This window comes from Leuresthes tenuis, unplaced genomic scaffold (genome assembly GCF_036924035.1).
Source record: "Leuresthes tenuis unplaced genomic scaffold, fLeuTen1.0.hap1 SCAF_14, whole genome shotgun sequence".
NCBI classification, from domain to species: domain Eukaryota; kingdom Metazoa; phylum Chordata; class Actinopteri; order Atheriniformes; family Atherinopsidae; genus Leuresthes; species Leuresthes tenuis.
The window spans coordinates 22,109,186-22,133,468 of record NW_027325368.1 but is presented as its reverse complement, the minus strand read 5'-3'; the positions used below and the strand labels follow the sequence as shown (position 1 = coordinate 22,133,468).

Sequence of the window (24,283 nt, the reverse complement as noted above, 5' to 3'; positions counted from 1 at the left end):
TTAAAGTGCCTACTGAATGAAGCTACTTAGAATTAGCCTCATCAAAACCCAGACTGGTCACATACAGTATACAGATAACCTTAAATATAATCTATGCAGTTGTGCCATTCACATATGGTCCCTAATTACCACAGATTTATCTTAATACACATCCATTTACAATGAAAGATAGAAAGGTGAACACTGTGCAAAGACACATACAGGAGCCTTTATACAAGATAGCCACTGGGTCCCTGTAACACTGAGAATACAAGTAATATGTATTACAATGAATATACTATATTACAGTTAGGATTCACACGGATACATTACTTTCTTCCCAGTCCCCAGAGGAGAGTACATTCTCACATCCTTGTGCTTCTTTCTAAAATAAAAGACCGGCACAACAGACAGAGGATTATATAGATTCACTCTTAATTAATCTCTCCACATGACCAGTCACAGCGAGAGAGTGTTCCAGGTTCAACTCCCGGCTGGGGCCTTTCTGTGTGGAGTTTGCATGTTCTCTCCGTGTGTGCGTGGGTTCTCTCCGGCTTCCTCCCACTGTCCAAAAACATGCATGTTAGGTTAATCGGTGTCTCTAAACTTGTCCTTAGGAGTGAGTGTGAGCGTGTGTGTGGTTGTTTGTCTCTGTGTGGCTCTGTGATGAACTGGCGACCTGTCCAGGGTGTGCCCCGCCTCTCGCCTGATGACCGCTGGGATAGGCTCCAGCGACCTCCCCTCCCCTCACCTTACCGACGGATGAATTGAACTCCCAATTGGCTTGAATTAAAGTACCTTGAGATGACATTTGTTGTAATTTGACGCTATATAAATAAAACTGAATTGAATAGATGTTTGCTCATAATGCACAGCAGCACGATTGGAGAAAACCAAACACAGCATATCAGCACAAACACCTCATACCAACTGTCAAGCACGGTGGAGGAGGGCTGATGATCTGGGCTTGTTCTGTAGCCACAGGACCTGGACACCTTGCAGTCATTGAGTCCACCATGAACTCCTCTGTGTACCAAAGTATTCTGGAGTCAAATGTGAGGCCATCTGTCTGACAGCTAAAGCTTAGCTGAAACTGGATCATCAACAGGACAATGATCCCAAACACAGCAGCAAATCTACAACAGAATGTCTGAAAAAGAAAAGAATCAAGGTGTCGCAGTGACCCAGTCAGAGTCCAGACCTCAGCCTGTTTGAAATGCTGTGATTGGACCTTAACAGGGCAGTGCATAAACATATCCCTGCAAACATCAATGAACTGAAGCAATGTTGTTTAGAAGAGTGGGCCAAAAGTTATCAAAGTTTTATGAGACATCATAAAGCTGAAGGTGCTTCTAACTCTCCCCATAACAGCCTGCTGATACCCAACTGTGTTGGACTCTTCTATCCGCAGTTGATTAATTTAAGACTTAAAGAGAAAAATCTTTACAAATGAGTGTTTCCACATCCAGTGTACAAGACACAGGCCAAATCAGAAGCATGACTTATGGGATCTAGTAATTCAAACCAAATGCAAAATAATATTGTAATCTCAGTGGAAAGCAAAAGACACTATAACAAAGTAAAATAAGCATCTTTAAAGTTCAATTTTTCATGTGTACTTCACTTCCATTCACCATTTCTCATGATGAGGTGATTAACTCTTAAAGCCTCCAGCTCCACTTTTACCAGATGAATGAATGAATGCTTAGTGACTGGCAAATTTCTACGCACAAATGGAATCCAGAGGAGGCTTGCCTCCAGTACATATAGATGTATTTGTAGGTTTAAGGAACCCTCTTCTCACAGCTATAAAGCACATGCCTTTTTCCTAAAGATTTATCGTCTTCCAGTGGATTGTGAGGGCACAGAGTCACCACCAGATGGAGCTGGTGACACACAATGGTGTCAAAATGCAAACTCCTCGGTCTCAAGAGGCAGAAACAAGACGTGGACATAGGTGGAAGCAGAAAATCAAAGGAAGACATGAGTAAATGAGCCTGGGAAAATGAGATGATAGGGATATATAATATATAATATGGAGAGCAAGGTCTCAGGCCACTCTGCCACAGATGGGGGCCGAGCAAAGCCTTTAAGTATTATTAGGCTGAGGGCCATAATATATGTAAAAATGTGTGTGTTCAGCCAACAGACAAAAACTTTTTGAGCAGCCAAAGCAGGAGAGAATGTGTGTGAATGTGTCAATAATTCAGACTCATTTTTTTCTTCCCTTTTAATAGACTTTATTCAATATTTTTTTCATGATGGTATAATTCTGTTAAAGTGCCTACTGAATGAAGCTACTTAGAATTAGCCTCATCAAAACCCAGACTGGTCACATACAGTATACAGATAACCTTAAATATAATCTATGCAGTTGTGCCATTCACATATGGTCCCTAATTACCACAGATTTATCTTAATACACATCCATTTACAATGGAAGAAAGAAAGGTGAACACTGTGCAAAGACACATACAGGAGCCTTTATACAAGATAGCCACTGGGTCCCTGTAACACTGAGAATACAAGTAATATGTATTACAATGAATATACTATATTACAGTTAGGATTCACACGGATACATTACTTTCTTCCCAGTCCCCAGAGGAGAGTACATTCTCACATCCTTGTGCTTCTTTCTAAAATAAAAGACCGGCACAACAGCCAGAGGATTATATAGATTCACTCTTAATTAATCTCTCCACAAGGCCAATCGGTCATCTCCAAACATTCAGTCAAAAAGACTCACAACCACAGAAATAAACAAACTGTAGAAATTGCATTGTGTTCGGAGTTCAATAGCAACATTTTACAAACACCTAGAATCTATAAGAAGTTTTACTCAAAAGACAATGGATTGCTCTGTTCCCGACTTTCTTTCTTTGGCAGTCAAAAATCACTAAATAAATTCAACTCCATCCTTATGACTACATTTACAAATGTATTACTATGTAATACACATAAAGATACATTTACAGTAAAATACCTGAATCCGCAAACAGTGGAAATGCAATAAATATTTGTTCATCTATATTTAAATATTAATACTCAGTCTATCTTATACTAACTTATGGGTACTGCATGATTGTGTGGAACAGACAACGAACCAGCGTTTCACAAGTCAAAGGTTGTCACAGGCTCCAGATATCTGAAGACTTCATCAGTCTGAATCTTACAAATAATCTTCTATGAGGAAAAATGTTGCAGACTGAAGCTCTGTTGACAGAGGATTCTAAATCTGCTCAGTTTAACGCGCTTTTTATCTTCACTGGGTACACTAGCCTTAAATAAATGACAGGACACAGTCAGTGTGTTACATGCACACCTGCACACACACTGCTTCAGGGTTTTTGGACACTGATTTAGCACAAATAGGTTGGTGCACTGTGATTAAATATATGTATATACATCTGAAAAGCACCAGTGATTCAATTGTAAGTAGCAAACGTATGATAAAGCAGAATAACTTGATGCTCTAAATATTTTGTGCTATTCTGTGCTTTTTCCCCATTTCTGTGATTTAGCATATTGACACTCGCTCACTCTGGCACACACTGAGACATTAAAAGACAAACATCATCAGAAGAAACAGACAGACACACATATTTTTCACAACACACACATACATTGGAGTATGTTTGTTGCACATGGAGTATTCCGATTCTCTTTTTATATTTTGTCTACAGAAGGAGCTCTACAGAAACATTTAGAATGCTTCAGGCAAAGACCTGCTGGATGGAAAGGAATTCAAACGTATCATCTCCCTGTCTGCAGCACTGTGAATGTTTCGCCTCAGTGGCATTAACCAGTAAAATATAAGAGATGTAAGATTTTATCAGTTATGTCTGGTCTTCAGAGGGATGATGGCATAGACCTCTACAGGTCCTGACCCAGCCTCTCAATCTCATCAATGAGGAAGTCGATGTCAGACTGGGTGGCGGCAAGATTGGATACGACCATTCGGAAGAAGTTTACTTTGTTGCCCTGGGGCTGGTAGCCCACCATGGTGGTCCCTGTCTCCATCATCATGGCCTTGATCTTCGGAGCCACCTGGTGTTATAAAAACACAAAACAATTCTCAAAGGTGCCCTGCTATGAATATCCATAATTCATTAAAAAAAAAAAGTTCTGCGATTAAAATTAAACAGCTTGAAAGCTGCAAGTCGTACCCTGTGGAGTTTTTCTCGCCTCTCATCGCCGTCAGGCATTCCTCTCAAGCTGGGTGGAATGTACCAGAAACAAACGTTGGTGTGCTGAGGCTGCAGGTGCAAACAAACACAGTCAACACACGGGTATCGTGCAATTTTCATCTTCACCAAAAACAGTGAAAGATAAAAACTAGTCAGTTCTGTTTTTATATTATATTTGTTAAAGTAACACTTTTCTGCTCTTTGGCTCCCCCTACAGTTGTGAGATGTAACACCATTATCATTAAAAACAAATCTCTGAATGAGCCCTGTGCATATACAGCCATACATGGGAATTTGCTGTCATGTTATAGAGGCTACAAAGATGGCCTCAGAAGCCCACAACAATTTTAAGAGAACATAAAGTAAATCGGTTGGTGTAGGGCTGGAAACCAGAGTCATAAATCTCAGCCCTCAGGTCCTTTAGAGCAGTTTCAGGCCTGGGCATGTGCATAAGAAAAGTCAGTGTGCTTCAAAACGAGTAAGACGTACATAGTTTTAAGGTTTCACAAATTGCTAGTGTTGCTTTAATGAGCCTTTAAAGATAGTTTCCATTGAGGACAATATTCAATTAATTTCTGTGATTCTAAATGATACCAGTTGAACAGAAAATTAGGAAAGCTCACCACTCCATCAAACACCATCTCATATCCCTCCCTGTTCTTAATTTTGTTGTACAGGTACTGAGAGAGGTCCAAACACTTGTCAATGTGCTGCTCAAATCCAATGGTGCCCTGCAGGACAAAGATTCAGTCAGACAGTGTTCATGACAGAAAAACACTGTGTGCAGACCCAGCGTATTTACTGTGTGCGCTTGAGAACTCTCTGTCCATCTCACCTTGGCTTTCCACATGAGCCAGAACTTAAATATGTCAACATGCCGGCCACACTGGATTGCCTTGTCACCTGTGTCATAAGTGGTGTCGTACTGTTTGTCTGGTTGGAACAGGTAGCCGGCGCACATTGAGTTACAGCCAGCCAGGATTCCCTACAGAAAGACATGAATTACAACCTTTTTAACATTTACTTTCAACTCCTTTCTTATACACTGGTCTAGTTTTATTCAAATATTCCACTGACTGCAGGTACTATAGAAAACTGGAATGGATATGAGGATTTAATCATACCATAATGTAGATATAAACAGAGCTAAAAAGAAACCCCCTGATGTAACTCTGTATGGTATAGCTTGGCTACAGATAAGGGTAAGTTTAGGTTAAAGTTAGGTACGTTATGGTTACGGTTAGTCTAAGCATCCAGAAAATGTGTTTTCTTGTACCTTCTCTCTGACCAGGATTGCTGAACACTGCAGAGGGACGCCCATCATCTTGTGAGGGTTCCATGTGACAGAGTTGGCCCTGTGAGGTTTAAAACATATGGTGTGTGATACACTGATGTAGTTCAACTGAAAGCTTCTTCAGAGTGACCCCACACGCCGTGTCACGTGTTCTCATGTGCTTACCTCTCAACTCCATTAAGCTTATGGCGATGCTTCCTAGACATCAGAAGTCCACCGCCCCAGGCACCCTGAAGAGAGAATGGACAACTCTTACAAAGGGCTCTGCACGGAGCGACACAGAATAGCCACAACTACAACCAACTACTTGATGTCAACTACTCACATCAACATGGAGCCATAGGTTGTACTTCTCACAGATGTCAGCGATCTCATTGATGGGATCAAATGCACCATAAACAGTGGAACCAGCTGTGGCATTGACAAATAATGGCACATAACCCTGCAGAACGACAGAAGGGAGAAATCTTAGTTAAAGAGAAAAATACAGAGATACAAATACAAGTAAGAGAAAAATAGAAAAAAAAAGACACCAACCTTCTGTTTTGCATCAATGATTTTGGCCTCAAGATCTGCAGGTATGACTCTCCCTCTAAAACATGAAGTACAGCCAGAAATCACCATTTTTTCATGTTTTCAGCACAGTCTTTTCATATGCTTTCTGCTCTGATTCAGGCTTTTAGGTTAATTGAGAAATCTCTTACAAACCTTTCATCTGTGCTGAGCAAGATCACATTATCAGTCCCGAAGCCCAGAGCAGCACCGGCCTTTTTTATAGAGTAATGGCTCTGTGGGGGAAACACATTCCACAAATATTTAATCTCTAATTGAAAGGCTACATGCAAAGAGGGTGAACATTTTGTGAGCTAATTGCTAATTGAGTTTAGTATTGCTAGCTCTAAAGTTGCCAAGTGTGCAATTCTCATAAAACAAAAGTAGCTGTGAAGAATAGAAGAATCCATTAAAATGGCCATTGTACTGATTTGAATAGACTTACAGTTAGATGATAGACTTAAAATTAATCAGTAGCCAGGAAAACATGGCATTTATTTAATCAGAATATCTTGACATGTGTGTGTTTGAGTGTGTGTGTTCGTAGTCATATACATGTTCGGATGTGAAAAGGACAAGACGGGGAGCAGCAGACATGCCCTTGGTCTTGACTTCAGGGAAATACTTGTAGCGTGCGATCATCACGCTGTACATGTTGGAGATAGCGCCCCCTATCAAGCAGACAGAGACACATCATCATCCCAGCACGGCTGCGTTCACGCATATGTTACCATCATAATCCCAATAACAACTCATTATGGTGGTGAAGCTGGCAGCTTCCATTATAAACAGTCATAAACACTCAGCTTTCGCTGATTCCGTGATTTTCTGTGAACTGACCGGGCGAAAAGAGGCCATCTCCTTCTCCACCTGGCCAGCCAATCATCTCTCTCATCTTCTTCAGAGTCAGCTGCTCCATCAACACAAACACTGGAGCGATCTCATAGGTGAACCTGCCAAATCATATTGTCAATTTATGAGTACAGCTCGTCATTCCACACATTCGAAGAATGAAGGCACACAAAAACTTTTGGGCAGCCTATCAAGCGGCACAAACACGGACACAGCAGCGCACACACAAACACTCAATGATTTCTTTTCATTAGCCTTCCTGTAATTCCATCCACAGAGCACGGAGCTGACGGGGCTAATTAAAAAGTGCCCGATAGGAGTCAACCAGCAAACATTCATATTCAAATGCATTCTAAAAATCACTGAGTAGTTTAATTAAAGCACACAAAGCCCTGATGGCTATCTGTCAATCCTGCCAATCTCAGCAGCGAGTCTGAATGGGGCTGATGTGATGGCTTAGAGGACTTGAATGTGTAGAGTGTGTGCGGATGTGTGGAAGAAAGAGGCAGAAAGGAGGTTTTACAGAGATAGCAGCTTCTGCTGGACCCAAAGTACAGAAAATGTGGAGGAGTCTGTATCAGTGAATGTCATTATCTCATTAAAAGACTGAAAAAGGGAAGATTAAGATACAAAAAAAAAAGATTGTCTTTGTGACACAAGAAGAATAGTCCTAAAGATGAGCTGGTGATTTTAATGCTTGATGTATGTACCTCTCTGTCAGTTAGTAAAATATAAGATGACAGACAGCTCCACAGATAACAAAAGCTAAACTCCAGGAGAGGCTAAAGTAGGTTAAACAGAGAGACAGCTATAGTTAAGTCTTTGCTAACAGACAAGCCATCTCCTACATGCACCCTTAGGACTGATTCCTGTTTACCCTGCCTGTAATTAGGTCCTTTACACAACACTCTTCCACTTTCACCACCGGAGCTCCGTCAACGCCTAAATCAATGACAGCATACTCTTCACTCCTCTTTGATTCCTCCCTGTTTTACTCACAGATAAATGTCTGAACAAGGACTGCAGCACTTTGTTTTTTGGGCAGAAAGGGAGGAAAGCAAAAGCTCTGAGGAGGGGGGATGTGCAGGGAAACACTATGCTTTAGAAAGCTGTGACAGAGGACAACAAAGAAAGAGGACTGGATGATACAGATGCAATGCGTGCAGAGCAAAGCATACAGAAACAGGACAAGAAATGGAATAAATAGCAGCTGAAAGATGGCAGAGAAAAGAAAAGAAAAAAAGCCGTGAACGATGACGGGGAAATTTAATTAAAAACGAGGGGATTTAGAAAAATAAGAGTGACATTTTCTTGTGTAATTGGTCATTGTGATGGCTAACACATGAGCTGGATATGATTTAGACCACTGGCTTTACTCAATATACCAGAGCTAATGATGACTTCTGGGCTTTGACTATGATCTACAACAACAAAGGACAAAATAAAAAGAATAAAAGACAAAGCGTCTCCATTTTGAGGCTCTTATTGGCCTAGAGTTCTTTGATATGTTGGAATTATGTTCCATGTAAAGCAGACGGATATATGTAACATGTTTATCTCGCTTTTTTTTTCTCTTAAAACTGAGCCACAGCAGGAAAAAAAGGAAAAAAAACAGTGAGCCATTTTAAAATTCTGATTTCCCCCCTGAGTCATTTTGCGCTGTAATGACAATAATGGTGATCATTATCACAATCAGAGCCAATCATTGGTCTTTTCAGGGTGAAAATTACCCCTCAGTCACTTGTCTGTCTCCAGAGTCAGCCCCTAAATGCCCTTATTATCATCATCAAGGGCACTCAGTGTGTATAAGTGTGTGTGCGTGGATGTGTGTGTGTGTCTGTATATGACTAACCCTCTGACCCTAAGCCACACTCTGCTTTCAGCCCCTCAAAAGACCTCTGAGTCAGTCCGTACCCTCGGGGGACAATAGAGCCAGAATGAGCACTCTGCGGGGAGCTGCAGCAGCCAGTTTCCACGATGTAACAGGGTTTTCTGTGCAGCCCGAAGACATTGTGTGTCAGTGTGGGGCCCAGCTGGCCTATCTGCTAAGACCAGCTCACAATGAGGCTGCAGTCAATGGACTGGAAACCTTTGCTTCAGTATCTGGGACAGCCAGAGCTGGTGTGTGGATGTGTGAGTGTCTTTATGGAAGTGTGTTCGAGTGTGGGAAGTCAATGGTCCTGTCTCTTGGGGCTTTCTTCCAACCAGGAGATGAGATGGGAAAGTTTCTCTAAGAGGGAGTGGTTTCCCAAACTAATGTGTAAGAAATGGGACAGATTAAGTGTCTCAGATTTTCGTTTATTATCCTCACAGCTAATCTTTTCCTCAGCTGCCCACTGTTTGTTCTGTTTTACCCTTTTGTACAGCACATTTGCATTTTGCTACATAATTTTTACTCAGATATCCAGTGAAGTAACCTGGTGTCTAAATCTGATTACCACTGAGCCAGTTTCTGTGCTGTCTATCAAAAGCTAATCTGTCCTGACCATTTTGACTCCTGCTGTTTGGTGTCTTGTCTTTATTCAGCTCTCAACCATAAAACACAGTAAGTTGATCCATTTGTTAAATAGATAATGCTGCATGTCTTTATTTCACATTAAATACACTGACTTTGGGCTGTTAGTCTGCCTTTTAAGAAAGTGTTTTGGGATTTTTTTCTATTTTCTGTTTTTTGATCAATTAGATGATATCCTACACCAATCAAGATTCAATTATTATTAGTTGCATGTTTGTGGTGGGCTGATTGTTTGTATGAAAATCTTTTTTTAGGTAACTGAAGACAAGCCCATGATTTTCTTTGGTCTTTGACAATTACTAAATGAAATGACAGATCAATTAATTTATGCACAGAGAATGAATTCTTGTGCGTGTGAATGTACCTGCAGTCAATACTGTGATGTTATACACGACTACTGCCCTGATGTTCCTGATTCTGTTTTGGTGATCTTAACACAGAGTAACTGCTTATTTACAGTATGTGCCTGCAGAATTTGTGTGGATGTAATTTTGTGTTGAGAGTGTGTGAAGCAGAGGTGGTTCATGCCCTCTATCAGCCTGGGCCACCATGTAAGTGTGACCTGAGATCAATATGCAATCTAACCACCCCTGGGGGCTTGGCTGGCTCCGATTTACAGTACAGCACAGTGGCAGTCGAGCATCTGTCAATACACGGTCCTTACAGGACAAACCAAGCACTTTATATAACTGGCCTTTGTGATTGTGGGGACCAGTAGCGGAGTAAACAGAGCTCAGGGGAACAAGACAAACACTTTCGATATGCCAAAATATTATTTGGACTGGGGGCTATTTCCGGTGGCCTACAAACAGGAAATCAAAATTGTCCCCTCCGGACATATATATGGATCACTGTGTTCTGCTCAAGCAAACATGCGACCTGCATACTGTACGACTTACATGTTGGTGTTTGCGGTTGAGGTGAGCCACTCGCCAGCCAGACCAATGATGTCCAAACCAGAAGATAATTGGTTGAAGAAGCGAGGGTGGCCTAAAGAAAAAAAAAGATATGCAGGCTAGAGTGCATCACATTTTATACAGTGGCCACTTTTTTGTCCTGAGTACAATTTCACTGCACATTTCATTCTGTATTTCTTCAGTCAGTCATGATACCAGAGGGATCTGACATAGCAGGCTCGCTATGCCATAATTACATTGGTAACAGCTATATGACAACCATTTAGACTCTAAGGTGCATGCACAAGCAGCCACAGTGAGCCTGGAGCCAACATGCAGTCATGGATATATGTAATCTGTGGCTCTAGTATTATACAGTAATACCTTCCATGATAAACAGATGTCTTCTGCGCATAAGATATATAACAATGAAATCTATTAGTGTGATTCCGTTGAACAAGCCGACAGCGTTTCTAACAAGCAGAAGTTTCCACTCTTTCAGCACCATGGACAGCTCATCCGGTTAGTCCTGAGAATAATGAAATGAAAACTCCAAAATGTTTTTTTTTTTTTTTTTAAAGGAGAGAAGAAAATGGTTTGGGGTTGAAGACACCTCTGGCAACTCCAAAGGGTTTTTTGTTTTTTTAAAGGAGAGAAGAAAATGGTTTGGGGTTGAAGACACCTCTGGCAACCGAATGCTCTGTAGACCCAGGGGACAGTTTGAGCGTTGTCGTTTTTAACAGCTTGAAACAGCCTCTTGATCAGATCCCCTCAGGCGACACTTGGTTTAATAAGTCGGGGGGGGGGGGGGGGGGGGGGGGGCGGGGATAAATAAGTCATAAATAAGGGGCTTTTTTTTTTTTTAAGAATAGCGTGCGACTCTATATGAGCGTGAGCTAATAGTAATACAACTGCAAATGTAAATATGTTCAATTACTGAATTCCAATATCAGTTACCATGATACCCTGTGTTAATTAAGGTAACACATTTGAAATGATACTGCCGGCTCAGCTGGGAACACAGTTTGACGTGATGGCGGTGTGGCTGCTTACCTGTCCGGATGCCATATTTCAGCGTGTCCCTGCAGTCCACCAGGATCTGCTCCAGCGACTCGGGTTGATCGGACAGCTCCAGGTTGAATCCCTCCATCCCCTCCAGGAGCTGGTGAGGGTGGTGGAAGTCCAGCACCTTGGTGGAGCGGTCGAAAGTTTTCTTGACGTAGTTGGTGAGAATGTCAACCACCTCCAGCAAAAACTGAATGGTAGGCTCTTCTCCATTTTTGGCCGGCAGCAGGTCTAAGGCGCGATGGGAATGGAAGTTGAAATTAAGCTTAGTAAGGAAGTAAAAAATGTTGGCCTCCTCCAGCGTGTATGGCTTACTTTTGATACGGTTTATTGAATGGTTATTTGGACAATATTTAGTCCACTTTCATTTTTTAAATTTTTTTTCTCAATAATTTTTCTTCAACTTTTGTCCGCTAATGATTTGTGTCGAACACTGAAATATTCCAGCTAGAGGAGCTAGTCTACAAGCTACATTTAGCTACTTCTTCGTATGACAGATTTAGACAGTTGGGCATTTTGGCAGCAAAATTGCAGCATTGTTTCTTAAATTTGAATAGATAATTCAGTCAAATACATCTGTTTTTCCTTTCAATTCTACAGGCAGTCCAACCTCCACCCCCTGTCTCTTTGATAATTACAGTCAATTAGCTGTAAGTGCAAAGCCGGAATCTTCCAGAAGGTTGAGTTTCATTGAGCATGCAGACCGTTTTCACAGACGCCAGTTTGACGTGAAACACGTCTGTTATTAATGAAATTAATCAAGGTTCTTCTTTACGCATAAGACTAATTAATATATATATATATCTAACTTGAATAATATTTTTCTTTACACATATTTATCTACTGCTTCATGAAGCTTCGTTATTGAGCAGAATTTTACCAATTAACGTGACAGTTAAAAAAAATGCTTCTCTATTGTGAGGACTTTGGCGGATAAAAGTCAGCCATATTTAATTAGAAATAATGAGCTTATTATTAATGGCGGCCACAGTGCACAACTCTACTATCGCAAGGAGGCTAAATGATTTGAGAAAACGACCACAAGCTCATTGCTTGGCAGCGTAGGCCTCGTCTGAGTCGGCCAAGAGTTCAGTTCTCACCTCGGGCAAACAGGTTGGAGAAGTCGGTCTCGGTGTGGCGGAAGCGAGTGTCGCTGTTGTCGCACGAGAGCAGGTTCTTCTGGCCCGCGAGCCTCCCTTTCTCGTCCAGGCTGTTGTTCTTCTGCAGGAATCCTAAGGTGTTACAGGGCGGAGAAAACGAGTTACCGCCAAACACTTCCATCCCCTCTCACAAGGAGAAAAAAAAAATCTAAAAAAATGTATGATAATAATAATAGTAATAATGAGGTTGTCTGAAAAACAGGTATTGAGAGCGATATGCCTAAATATTCCGTGTTCAGTAACCTACGGACAGTCTTAAAAAACAGAAATAAAAAGCCCTGTTATCCGTATGGCCTGAACACTTAATACATCTAAAATGCTTGTCTGGTGAGGGGGCCAAACTTAAATAGGCCAAATACGCACGCCAGTTCCCATGTGAGCGGGGGGCTCTCCTCACCCTGTGACGTCACAACCACAGCCCCCCTGTCAGGGAACACCCAGTCCCCGTTGTCCCGGAATGCTCTGATCGCCTCAGTGGCCAGAACAGCCTGCGGTGACAGAGCCACACAGCCGCTAAATATACATCCTATAAAGAAGATTTAATGAAGGATGCACGATAGCCCCGAAGCGGCGATCCTCTGGAAGGTCAATATGTTTTAGACTCCACAACTTATCCGTCTGGATATCTGCAGAACAACGCCATGGGGCCTAATCATGCGCAACAGCATGGAAGTCAGAAACCCCGATCAGTAAAGATAGCTGGGAAATATCATGCCACATATTTTCGATGGGGAACTAAACCAATAACATATTGCTCATTACATGCAATAGACATATTCATAATCGATATTTCAGACTCTCTATACCATTTTCTGCTCCACTTCCACCCCCCGGCCATTAAAATGTCATTTAACCAATCAAAGGCTGAAGCTCGTTCTCTAAAAGCGGCAATATCAGACTTCTTCGGGCCTTTAAAGTGATTTGTACCGGTACAAACGGGTCAATAACAAGCCGGTGGATACAGTATCTACATGGCATTCATCTCCACGTGCAGCTCCAAATCCATATGCTGTCAAACACAGGCCTGGCTTTTATTTTCCGAGGCAATTAAATATGATTCTTTAAAATGCAGAAAAAAATACGGGGTCAAAGATTTCAAATGAATTTAATTTTTTCCCAGGCTTGTCCTGAGGATTTTTTTGTCTCGGTGCTGAAATGGGAAAAGACGTGGGGGGTTTGGGGGCAGGCCGGAGGGCTCTCATCACTACACCCACGGTCTAATGGCCGCTGACCTTTAGAAGATGGAAATGCATTGTGGCAGTTGAGGATGGGCCAGCTCTATCTACATCACGGCCTGTTTCAGACGGCCCCGAGACAGTGACGATAATGGCAACAGAAAAAAAATGCTCAAATGAACATCACAGCCGCGATGAGTTCTCACACAGGTGAAGGTGCGCCACCTTGCAAAGTGGCGAGATTGTGTCCGGAAAAAGATAAATGTGCCCAAAACCAAAAGAAACTTACCACAGATCTTCATCCCCAGTTTCCGCGTGCATCCGTGCATCCACGCATATTCGTAGGCTAAAAAAAGAATGAACGTTTGAGTTGTCTGTGTTTCGGGTCGCGGAACATGGTGGAGAGGCGGATGATGGAGCACACTGAGCGGTGGAAGCGTAATGGAAGCGGACGGCTCTTGGCCAGGTGAGCGCATCTGAAAACTCTCGTTGTTTTTGTTTTTCTTTGAACCAGATTTTTATTTCATTACCGTTTTTTTTTTTTTACCTCCCTGCAATAATTCGTCCACTGTATCACCACTGCTTCTGATTATAGGGAGATGATTCTTATCACATTTCAGATTTGAGTTTAATCAATAGGGACCGACTGGGGCCCACGAGCCAAATCCACGCCGGCTCACACACACCCAGCCAAGGGGCGGACTGGAATTAACACCCGTGAAATGAGCTCACGGAGGAGGGCAAGAATTAATTGAGTGAAACACAGTAGGTTATGTGACTGCACCGTGCTGGTAATGTCTGTGGTCTGGTAGCAGAAACGTATTATAAAGCGCATCTCTCGCTCTCTTTCGCTCTCTCTCTCTCTCTCTCTCTCTCTCTCTCTCTCTCTCTCTCTCTCTCTCTCTCACACACACACACACACACACACACGCATACGCATCATGCATATGGACAAGACGCGAGCGTGGACATGCGACAGCAGAGATGGAGCAGCAGCCTGCGGGAACTCGGTGCAGAGCGCACGGCAGCGGAGTCTGAGGCGAGGCGGCGAATGCAGGTGATGGAGAAGTCATAAAAACAAAAACAAGAAGTATTTAAATCTACTGAAGCAATCTCATTCCGAGAGAGGCAGCTCGAGGTGCCGAGGCCAACACAGAAACACACTCGGACGCACACGCACGAACACGCACAGACAGAGCAAGCCTGCAGGCGTGGAGAGATGGAGCGTGGCAGAGAGATAATGGCAACAGCAGCAGCAGAGTACACCGGCAAGTCAGACAAAACAAACATCTTTCCTTTAATGGATACCTTCATGGTAAAAATTCAACTTTGAAATGATTATTTAAAAAAAAAGAATGTTTAGAGACATACAGGAGACAAAAAAGACCCCAAATACACTTTATTCGATAAAAAAGAGAAAATACATTATACAGCACACTGACCCCGAGGGGTGTTTTCTCCGATGTTTGGCTGAGGACAACACCCTGTTATTATTTCCCTGCGTTGCAGTGCAGATGGCTGCTCAAGTGTGATCTAATGGAGTCGATTTTGACTTTGCGACAAAGGCCCAAAATGACTGATTAACCCGCAGGTTCGTATAGCCTTATTGGTTTTGCCATTATTTTTTAAAAAAGAAAGAAAAGAAGGCGAAAAGTAATTTTTCAAGAGAAGCTTAAACATATGCATAAAACTGGAGATCTAGAAATCATTCTGAAAATATCCACGGAACCAAACGTGAATAAATATTTGTTTTTTTTTTTAAAGAAAACGACTGAATATCTCGATCCCCGAAATATTCGAATCGAGAAGATATTTTTCAAGGGTTGTTTAGAAATAACAAATAAATAAGAAAAAGAAACATAGAGAAAGCCTTTTAAATATCAATGCTTTATTGGCGCTTATTTTGAAGCCATGGCACCGCTGCGTGGCGCGCGCTGCTGATCCGCCAGACAGCGGCAGGCAGCTGTGATAGCTCTGTTTTTAACCGGAATGATTAACGACGGAGCCCACACAGCAAATGGCCCGGACTAGACTGCTGCTATCAGACACAGAGGGAGGGGACAGACGGAGAGAGAGAGAGGCAGACAGAGGCTAAAAGAGGGGCGCATGGGGGTGAAACTGGGTTTAAGCGTTTTGTGCTGGCAGTAGATCAAACTGCAGAAGTGTCTTTGAGCAAGGCACCAAGTTTAAAAAACGGAGATCCGCTCTATAGGCGAGGGGGGATTTCTCTTGGGGACCGATAACATCATCGCAGTGTCATTAACAACAACATGAGTGTGAGGACCTACTTGAGGATGGTGGTCTTAAATTCGCCGAGTTGGGGTCCTGGTCCCCGCCGGTGGCTGTCGGTTCAGACGTGGCCATAGCTCCTCTGTTATTTGATCTCCAGCTGGGGGAATAATTGAGCTGCGAACAACAACAACAAAAAAAGGTCCGGCGTCATGAGAGGCTCTGTGTCAGCGCATCCAATTCAGACCGAAAACAAACATTTTGAATAACTGCATTCAATTTGATCAGAGAGTGACGTTTAGTCGTTGCGCGTCGCCCATCCAAAGGACAGGCGGCTGGACAGAGGATCAAGCCGCGCAATTTGCAGCGGATTGCGCACGACGCACAACAAAGACGCGTATCAGAATTTAGAATTGTGGACATAATGTAAATGCCTTTTTAAAAACATCTCTGCCATTTAGACTTTAAATACCCCACAGTGCCAGAGAATGTGACTATATGTTCCACACAAAGATGAATTGATTGATATTCAGAATGTATTTTGGCGCCGGAAACGTACGACATTGTGTTTCTTCTCACAGATGGGCTCGTATGTGATATCTGAACCAAACTATCAGTTTTTCCTTGAAATCAGTTTTTAGCAGAGCGTCGTCCGACCGATATGCTCTTTGGTGCGTGATAATCCACGCTCTCGCAACAGTTTGGTATTTCAAAGGAACAAAATCAAAAATACACGGGACCGTTTTACAAGTTGATTCTAATCAGTTGAAATGATTATAAATCACTTTCAGCAGTAAACATTTAAGTTAAGTTCTGTTTTGAGCAACATATCCTCAAAAAAATAATTCGTTCTCTCACTCATCTGGCACTAATCTATCAAAACTACACAAATGATCATAATATATCTACATTTAGTTCTAATGGCCATTTCATCATTTAAAACAGCCCCCAGACAGGCAAGCGCTTTAATCGATTGACTGTGAAGAAGTAAGAGGCCAATCTATGAAGCCGTGCGGCTGAAATGAAAGGAGGACAAATCTTACCGGCGCACAGGTTGTCGGATTCAGAGAAACTCTAAATGGTACAACTGAGACCCAAAGGTGCGACAAGAAACAGTCCAGTGGCGGCGATGGCGGAATACCAGCAGAGCGTACTTAGGAAAGAAAAATCCTCATCCAGCGGCGCGCAAGTGACCCTTTCTCCCTCAAGAATATTTTTTTAGTCGTTATTTATATCTCAGGCTCTGGCAGCCCATTGGTCTCTTCACTCAGGCATGAGTCACAGCGTTGCTCTCCTCTGACGACTCCTCCCTGTTATCCACTGACAGCTACAATTCACTTCAAGAAGCCAACGTTTAAAAAAAAAAAGAAGAAGAAAAGGAAGGGCAGAGAAAAAAAAAAGGCTGAGAAAAGCGTCAGTGACGTATCTCCACCCCTTGAGTTTGCACATGTGTGCCTCCAGGTGTGGGTGGGCGTCACGGTGGCTGTGGATGAGAATGTGAAACGAGCTCTGATTTGCTGCCATAGACTCTGACCTTGAGAAGATGACAGTTGAATCGTGAGGCTTTGTAACCACAGCTTCGCAATCAAGAGTATCAACCCCATATCTTTATCTTCTGCCCGAGGACTTGTGGAAACTCTGTAAGGGCTTTTTGTTTGGCTCAGAACAGAGGCATTTTTGATGAAAGTTTGAATAGAAAGAGAGAGATGCACCATCCATGTAGACTGCACACAATACGGCCTCTAATATTCACCTTGGTTACTTTTTGATCTACACCCTTATGGCCGTGACACAGATAGTAACGCAGAGATATCAAAGGGAATCTAGCCTTGTGTCCCGGTGCATTCAGTGGAAGATCAGCCATTATGTTCATTCAGCTGCTGGAGCTTATTCAACCTTTACAGTGTGGTTTGCGTTTGTTTCACAAGTCACTTGTGATCTCAAAAGACTGTATGAACAGGTGCACTGAAACAAGTTGTGCTTGTTTAGCTGCCAGAAACATTTCATCCGTAAGTTAAGTTTCAGCCACTTTGTGTAGGTGGTTTCTGGTAAAAGAAAAATTCCTGCTGAATGTTCCATTCTTCGGTGAAATGTTTTGCTGTCACAACTGTTACATGAACTCTGAGCACTGAGAAATGTGTTTGCTGTTATGCCACTAATCTGTTGTTGGGGAGGGGGATCCGGTGCCATGAAGTAGTTACACCTGTGATCACAACCTGTGATGGTGGAAATCCTTGCTATAAACATGCAGGGAACATTCCTGCATTAGTTTATGAAATATTAGTTTCCAAAAACCGTAGTGAACGAACAGAGTAAATGTCCCCTTTACCCAGCCTCGCTGATATCTCTGCTGACTCAGAGTTGACGCAACTTAAAAACTGAGTAGATGAGCCAGGTTCTGACAGTAAATCTCCTGATTGTGAAAACTAAGAATCACAATGTGCCCAATAATATTTGTACCCACTATAATGGGTGTTGTGGGTCAGTGGAAACAGTTAACACAGAGTTCACAGATCACCCACTCAAAGCAGAAATGAAGCATTCGACAGCCAACAGTTAAAAACTATTGTTTGTATTTGTGGTCATCTCTCCTATAGCTGCATCCACCACCTGATAACCGACATATAATAATGGTTAGTGTTCTTTTGTCAGTAGCTTGTTTATCTTTTTATCAATCTGTTCAGGTATTTAAGTTGCTCTTTTTCAATTGACTACAGCTTTTTTTTTAAATTTCTTTCATCCTCCCATTTCTTTATTTCTAAGCACACAACCGACACATGATATCAGTACAACAGAAGGCAACAGACACTGTTTCGTGGCGTCCTTACATGCTGGCAAAGCTCTTGTGAATTGTCTTTCATGACAACATGCTCTGCTTGTGTTGTCTTGCCAACGTCACATTTTTTCACTTGTGAATTATTTTTGGGTTTATTGTAATTAAAAAGCAATAAAAAGTGTTCTGAGGCACATATTTAATCTGAGGTGTTTATTGTTACATCCAAGAACTTGAAGTGTAAACTAGATTTTTTGAGGGCATCGATATTATAGCGTCAGTTCATTTTGGTTTAAAAAAATAACTCAAATATTTGCATTTGTTATTCAGTAAAGTGTTATCCTCGATGTTAGCGACTCGATACTGATTCTTTTTTCATTCAGCTCTCTCGGTGCTCTAAGGATAGACATTGTCTAGCATGCTATTATTCCAAGGAACTGTATGTGTAAATGTTGAAGTCGGTTTCATAACATTTTCTTCTGCAGATGACGGGTTCATGCAAGCCAACATTCAATCTCATACTTCAACAACGCTCGTTTCCTGGAGACAAGAGCAACAGCATTGTCCACAGTGAAAAGAAAGTCCACTCTCTTGCAATTCTAAGGTTGTATATATCAGAACATAACGGAAAAAAAATCACCTCAACAGGTCTTAAAATGAAGTAAATACAACTTTAGATGCACAGCAACACATGGCGTGTTATGCTGTGTAACAAAAAATAGGTAAATGCTAAAACGATGTGTGATAAAAACAAGGTCCATCTCACTGCTTCCAGAGGGATTAAGAGGGTAAGAATTATAGTAAAATATAGTTGATTAACTGATCATCATTAGTGTGAGCACCTTTTATCAGGTGTGTGTTAACACAATGCCAAGGAGGAAAGACATCAGCAACGATCTTAGATCTGCTGCCCATCAATCTGGGAAGGGTTAGAGTCCATTTTTCTACAGAGAGGAAAACATTCACGACAGCTGAATAAACCTGAAAAAAAACCTATGAACTATGAACGAAACACGGTCAAACCTGACTTGAGACGAATGGCTGTGACTTCATCAGTGACGGTGAGGATGTGGCAATGGGCATGAACAGGGGACTAAATACTGAGGAGTGTGATTATTGAGTGAAGACAGCTGAGGGGAAAAACAAAGGTGACATGAGGGAAGCTGAAGGCAAGGCATCCACACACTTATCTGTTCGATGCAGTGACACAATGTATCTCCAGATAACAGTGACTGAGGAGAAACAGTGGCATAAACTAAAGACTAAAGAGAATAAAACATGATAAACCAACAGACATGACACAAACCACAAGACTTCTGGAACAATGTCCTTTGGACAGAGCAGACAGCACAGCATGTCCACAGCATATCAGCACAAACACCTCATAGCAACTGTCAAGCACGGTGGAGGAGGGCTGATGATCTGGGCTTGTTCTGCAGCCACAGGACCTGCAGTCATTGAGTCCACCATGAACTCCTCTGTGTACCAAAGTATTCTAGAGTCAGATGTGAGGCCATCTGTCTGACAGATAAAGCTGGGCTGAAACTGGGTCATCAACAGGACAATGATCCCAAACACAGCAGCAAATCTACAACAGAATGTCTGAAAAAGAAAAGAATTAAGGTCTTGCAGTGATCCAGTCAGAGTCCAGACCTCAGCCTGACTGAGATGCTGTGGTGGGACCTGAGTAGAACTGTATATAAATTAATGTTGCAAGCCTCAATGAGCTGAAGCAACGTTGTAAAGAAGAATAAATAACGAGCTGAGTCATGAGCTGGACCTAGTTTTTCCACACACTGCTTCTGGATTTTAACTCACGTTACACAACTTGGCTGGTACAGATAAGATGTTCTCTCATGTCCTCATACTTAAAACTTCAGAACTGAAAGGGGAAGTTGTTTTCATACTCATTCTTCTTTCTCAAAAGAGAAACTAACTGTTACTCTGTCTACAAAGTACTGCAGTTGTGTGTAAAGGCTTTATGGATACAAATAAATACAATTTTCCACATGTAAACAGATCAGGATACAACAGTTTTAGGGGGAGATGTGAGAAGGAGGGCATGGTTTGTGTCTATTCATATGTTTTTCACCATCATCATCATCCTCCTCCTCATCATTATCATCATCTGATGAAGAAGAGGAGCAAGACGAAGAGGAGTTTGAGGATGACTTCTCAGAGTCGCCGTCTTCACCTTTATCCTCCTCGTCGCTCCGCTCTGACTCTTGTTCTAATGTAAAGGACATGGGGAAAAACTCAGGGTAGTCAGAAAAAGACAGCAGAAATGTTTTTATAAAAACCTCCGTCACCTTCCAGCAGCTTCCTCTGGATCAACGGGAGGAACTCGGAGGCCTCGGGATTGTCTGGTTCATAGATGAGAACTGGAACAATGAGAGAGGAGGCAACACTGAACACTGAATTTGTGCCTGACAAACGTACGGCTGGCGGATGCAGGATACCTACTCATCTCACACAGTTTACTGGCCACCTCAAACTCCTTGTCCATCAGAGCTCTGAGGAACTGAAACCAGACATTTCCACTTCAGTTTAGGATTTCAGTTTTTTCAGACACCAGGAATTAAAGTGTTTTAGGCATTTGAAATACACAAAAGGCACGACAGCTACAGCAGTAGGTGTACGGAGCTCCTCTACCTTCATCAACAGCTCCACTGGAGCCTTCAGGTCTTCATCCACAACATCCTCCTCCTTGGTCTGCTCTTCCTGTCCATTATGTTTAGGCTTGGGGAGCAGTTCAACTGCACGTGTGGCTGCTCCTGGCGACCATAATCATCATTGTCAGTTTCTTTGTTGATTCCTCTCTCACTCTGATTTTTATTCTTATTCTATTCTTCATATACAGATCAACCTGTTGCCATTGAGTCAGGTGGCTGCAGATTCTTTGGCACTATAATTTCTAGCTCCTCACAGGGCTCTCCTTGTTCATCAATCCTGAAATAATATAAATTCTAAATTGTGTGAGGGGCATATTTCTTTGGTCTGAGCACTGACAATGTGAACTCTGAGTACAGACCTGGGTGAGAGGCCGACAAAGTCCTTCACAGGATGTGCTAAAGGCCACAGGAAACATTAATTAATATAATATTAATAATATTAATAATATTATTAATAATATTAATATTATTCGCGAAGAAACTAAACTAGTTCAAACACTCCAGGCTTAATAGAATGTTTAATGCTTTATTTACCACATCACATATGATGTTGGTGGGACTTGCTTCATTTCCCAGAATTATTTTGATAAATGCAATAACTTTGAAAAAAATGATTAACGTAACTCATAGAGAGTGATCAGTGACTATAGAAATAGTTTCTCTTTTATCTTTGTGAAGCAAAAGCTGCACCTTTTAACACATCCTTTGTTGCTCTGCACTGTGGCGCTCTGAGTCTACTTTGGCCAGAGAAACTGCCTCTCCCACCTATCCAGCAGCACAGTTTTAACCAGCTGCTTTAGTGCCGCTCGTATTGTTTTCATCACACGAATCCATGTGTCTGTCATCAGGGCTAAAATTGGTCCTGGAACTACCTAATGTAACAGGTTATTGACTGTGCCAGGTGTCCACGCATCAGACCAACACGACTGCGTCATAACAGCGTAGACGGATGGCACAGTAAAAGGGACAAGATTAAATAAGAAGGAGAAGATGGCAGATGTTCCCAGTTATTAATCAGGCCAATGACAATTCAGCGCTGGTATTTGATCAACCAGCGGTGGAAAATGGGAAGGTGACTACTGTAAGTTGTACTATGTCTAATCCAACAAGCCACTGCATTAGCTGCTGCTTTAGCAGGTTGTTGGCACAATGAAGCTAACGACGCGCCGTATGGAACTGAACAGTGAGCTGATGTTCACCTCTCTTTGGCCAAAGAAGACACCCCCCCCCAAGCTGGAGTGCACTGAAACGGCACAGACTGAGCTGTCATACAGGGTTAGCGACTTCTTCTGTCATTTCTCCACGTGGCAGAGAAAATGCTTTTCTTTCCTAAAGAGAGGCTTTGAAAAACTTAAAATAATGTCAGCATACTTGTCAATTCACACTTGTGAAGTGCATCTAGGTCTTTGCACTGTAATAAGATGGAAATCACCTTGATTTTACCAAGTCAGAGTGATAGAAATGGTATTGTTGAAATATTTTCAGTATAGCAAACTTCAAATCTGTGTACATCCAATATAAGCAGTATAGAGCCAATTTGTTAGCAAATCAGAGCAAAATATGAAAATATATTATATACTTCACTCTGATTCACCATCTGAATGCATGGTTACCATGGTAATCGGACACATAGTCGATAGCATTACTTCAACTCAATGGCTTTCGGACCGCAAGTTTTTAATGAAACTGATTTAAAGTCTAAAGGGTTGATTTTTCGTTCAGGTTAACAACTATTGAATAGAGGAAACACTGAGAGATGTCACTGTGCTATGATTAAAATGTCAACATTTGAATGACAGTTAAAGTATTTACCTTCTGTCATTAAGCCTATTTGACATCTAGACTTTCAACGTCAGTCAAGAGACTTTCAATGTGGTTATAATGTCTGGCATCAGCAGAGATGAAACACTTCTACATGATGACATCTCACTGCTATTTGAGTGGGCTTTTGCTGTCTGGAATATCATCAGGTCAAAAGAGAGCCACTTTCGTGATAAAAACTCATGATATTAGTTGCAATATTCCTCACAAAGGCATTAATCTTGCTTCGCAGAACACTTCTAATGATACCATCTCCACCGCATACAAGCTATCGTAGCTTTTTCACCTGCAAAGTGTGTCTGTGAGTGATGACAGTCTCCAGGTATTCATGGGTTGGACTTTGAGAATAGGTCATATGTATGCATTGCTACCAATGACATCTGTGTTTCCCCTGTCATAGAGATTCGACACTCTACAAACTCCACGTGGGCTTACTTTCTGTTATCAGCTCGTCTCCAGACGTTTCAATCTTCTGACGACACACCTGGAGAATGAAGTTTTGAGGTTAAGCTGTGACTCTAAATAAGATACCGTCAACCCAGTGTTCTCAAAATACCAATACCTACCTGGACAGAACAGGGCTGTGCATATGTCGGAGGGCTCCTGTTGGGTGAAAACAAAGAGAGAGAAAAAATAAGACTAAAGGATGAGCAGTGTGTTTTGGCAGAAATGTATGTATCTACTTAGATTTCTTACTGAGGTTGACCAGTGGCTGTTTTTCTTTCCACCTTTTCTGGAACATAATCAAAACATTAGCTTGCTCTGAAACACTTGTGACCAGCATAAACTCTGACATAAAAGCCCTCGGTCTCATTTCAGCCAAAGAATGACAAAGCACATATGTCTGGATGTAACGTTTTTTTGTGCCCGGATGGATTACTTCATACCATTAAGTTTGTGATCTTCAGCATTTGCAGAGGTGACTTCCATCACCGACTTGATCATTTTAAAAAAGTGAAGACAAGACAAAAATAAATGACATTTTTCTGAAGATTTTAATAAGATCAGAATGTTAGCAAAAGGCACAAAAGGGACAATATAAACAATCTTAATGTGAATCTGAAAAACCAGCAGAGTGTCTTGCATACCTGTATCTGTACAACTGCAGAG

The 24,283-nt window shown here is 41.9% G+C and overlaps 2 protein-coding genes across 3 annotated transcripts; both read right to left on the bottom strand.

The window, feature by feature from the left end:
- Positions 1-2,194: 2,194 nt before the first annotated feature.
- LOC140268955 (glutamate decarboxylase 1-like) lies at positions 2,195-17,194 on the bottom strand. Of its 2 annotated transcripts, XM_072363953.1 has the most exons (17): positions 16,951-17,194; positions 15,967-16,084; positions 13,968-14,024; positions 12,444-12,575; positions 11,332-11,574; positions 10,282-10,372; positions 6,856-6,968; positions 6,571-6,686; positions 6,172-6,251; positions 6,001-6,055; positions 5,789-5,905; positions 5,629-5,693; positions 5,446-5,524; positions 5,005-5,154; positions 4,793-4,900; positions 4,149-4,238; positions 2,195-4,029 (listed from the first exon to the last, which is right to left on the bottom strand). In XM_072363953.1, the coding sequence occupies exons 2-17, from the start codon at positions 16,040-16,042 to the stop codon at positions 3,856-3,858; spliced, it is 1,746 nt and encodes a 581-aa protein (XP_072220054.1). In that variant the 5' UTR covers positions 16,043-16,084; positions 16,951-17,194; the 3' UTR covers positions 2,195-3,855. The 2 variants fall into 2 exon arrangements, with proteins under 2 accessions (XP_072220054.1, XP_072220055.1); XM_072363954.1 differs by lacking the exon at positions 13,968-14,024.
- A 3,120-nt stretch (positions 17,195-20,314) lies between these two features.
- Positions 20,315-23,662, bottom strand: erich2 (glutamate-rich 2). The gene is made up of 6 exons (XM_072364139.1): positions 23,609-23,662; positions 21,547-21,629; positions 21,333-21,454; positions 21,144-21,201; positions 20,990-21,061; positions 20,315-20,910 (listed from the first exon to the last, which is right to left on the bottom strand). Exons 2-6 carry the CDS (start codon positions 21,554-21,556, stop codon positions 20,717-20,719), a joined length of 456 nt encoding a protein of 151 aa, XP_072220240.1. The 5' UTR covers positions 21,557-21,629; positions 23,609-23,662; the 3' UTR covers positions 20,315-20,716.
- Between the last annotated feature and the right edge of the window lie 621 nt (positions 23,663-24,283).

Coding starts and splice junctions, on each gene's coding strand:
- LOC140268955 (XM_072363953.1), bottom strand. CDS start 16,042: ATGGCCACGTCTGAACCGACAGCCACCGGCGGGGACCAGGACCCCAAC. Junction 14,025..15,966: donor TTTAAGACCACCATCCTCAA/GTAGGTCCTCAC, acceptor TTCTTTTTTTAG/CCTACGAATATGCGTGGATG. Junction 6,252..6,570: donor TCCTTTTCACATCCGAACAT/GTATATGACTAC, acceptor TTTCCCCCACAG/AGCCATTACTCTATAAAAAA.
- erich2 (XM_072364139.1), bottom strand. Junction 21,062..21,143: donor CAGTAAACTGTGTGAGATGA/GTAGGTATCCTG, acceptor TCATTGTTCCAG/TTCTCATCTATGAACCAGAC. Junction 20,911..20,989: donor CCAGAGGAAGCTGCTGGAAG/GTGACGGAGGTT, acceptor CCTTTACATTAG/AACAAGAGTCAGAGCGGAGC.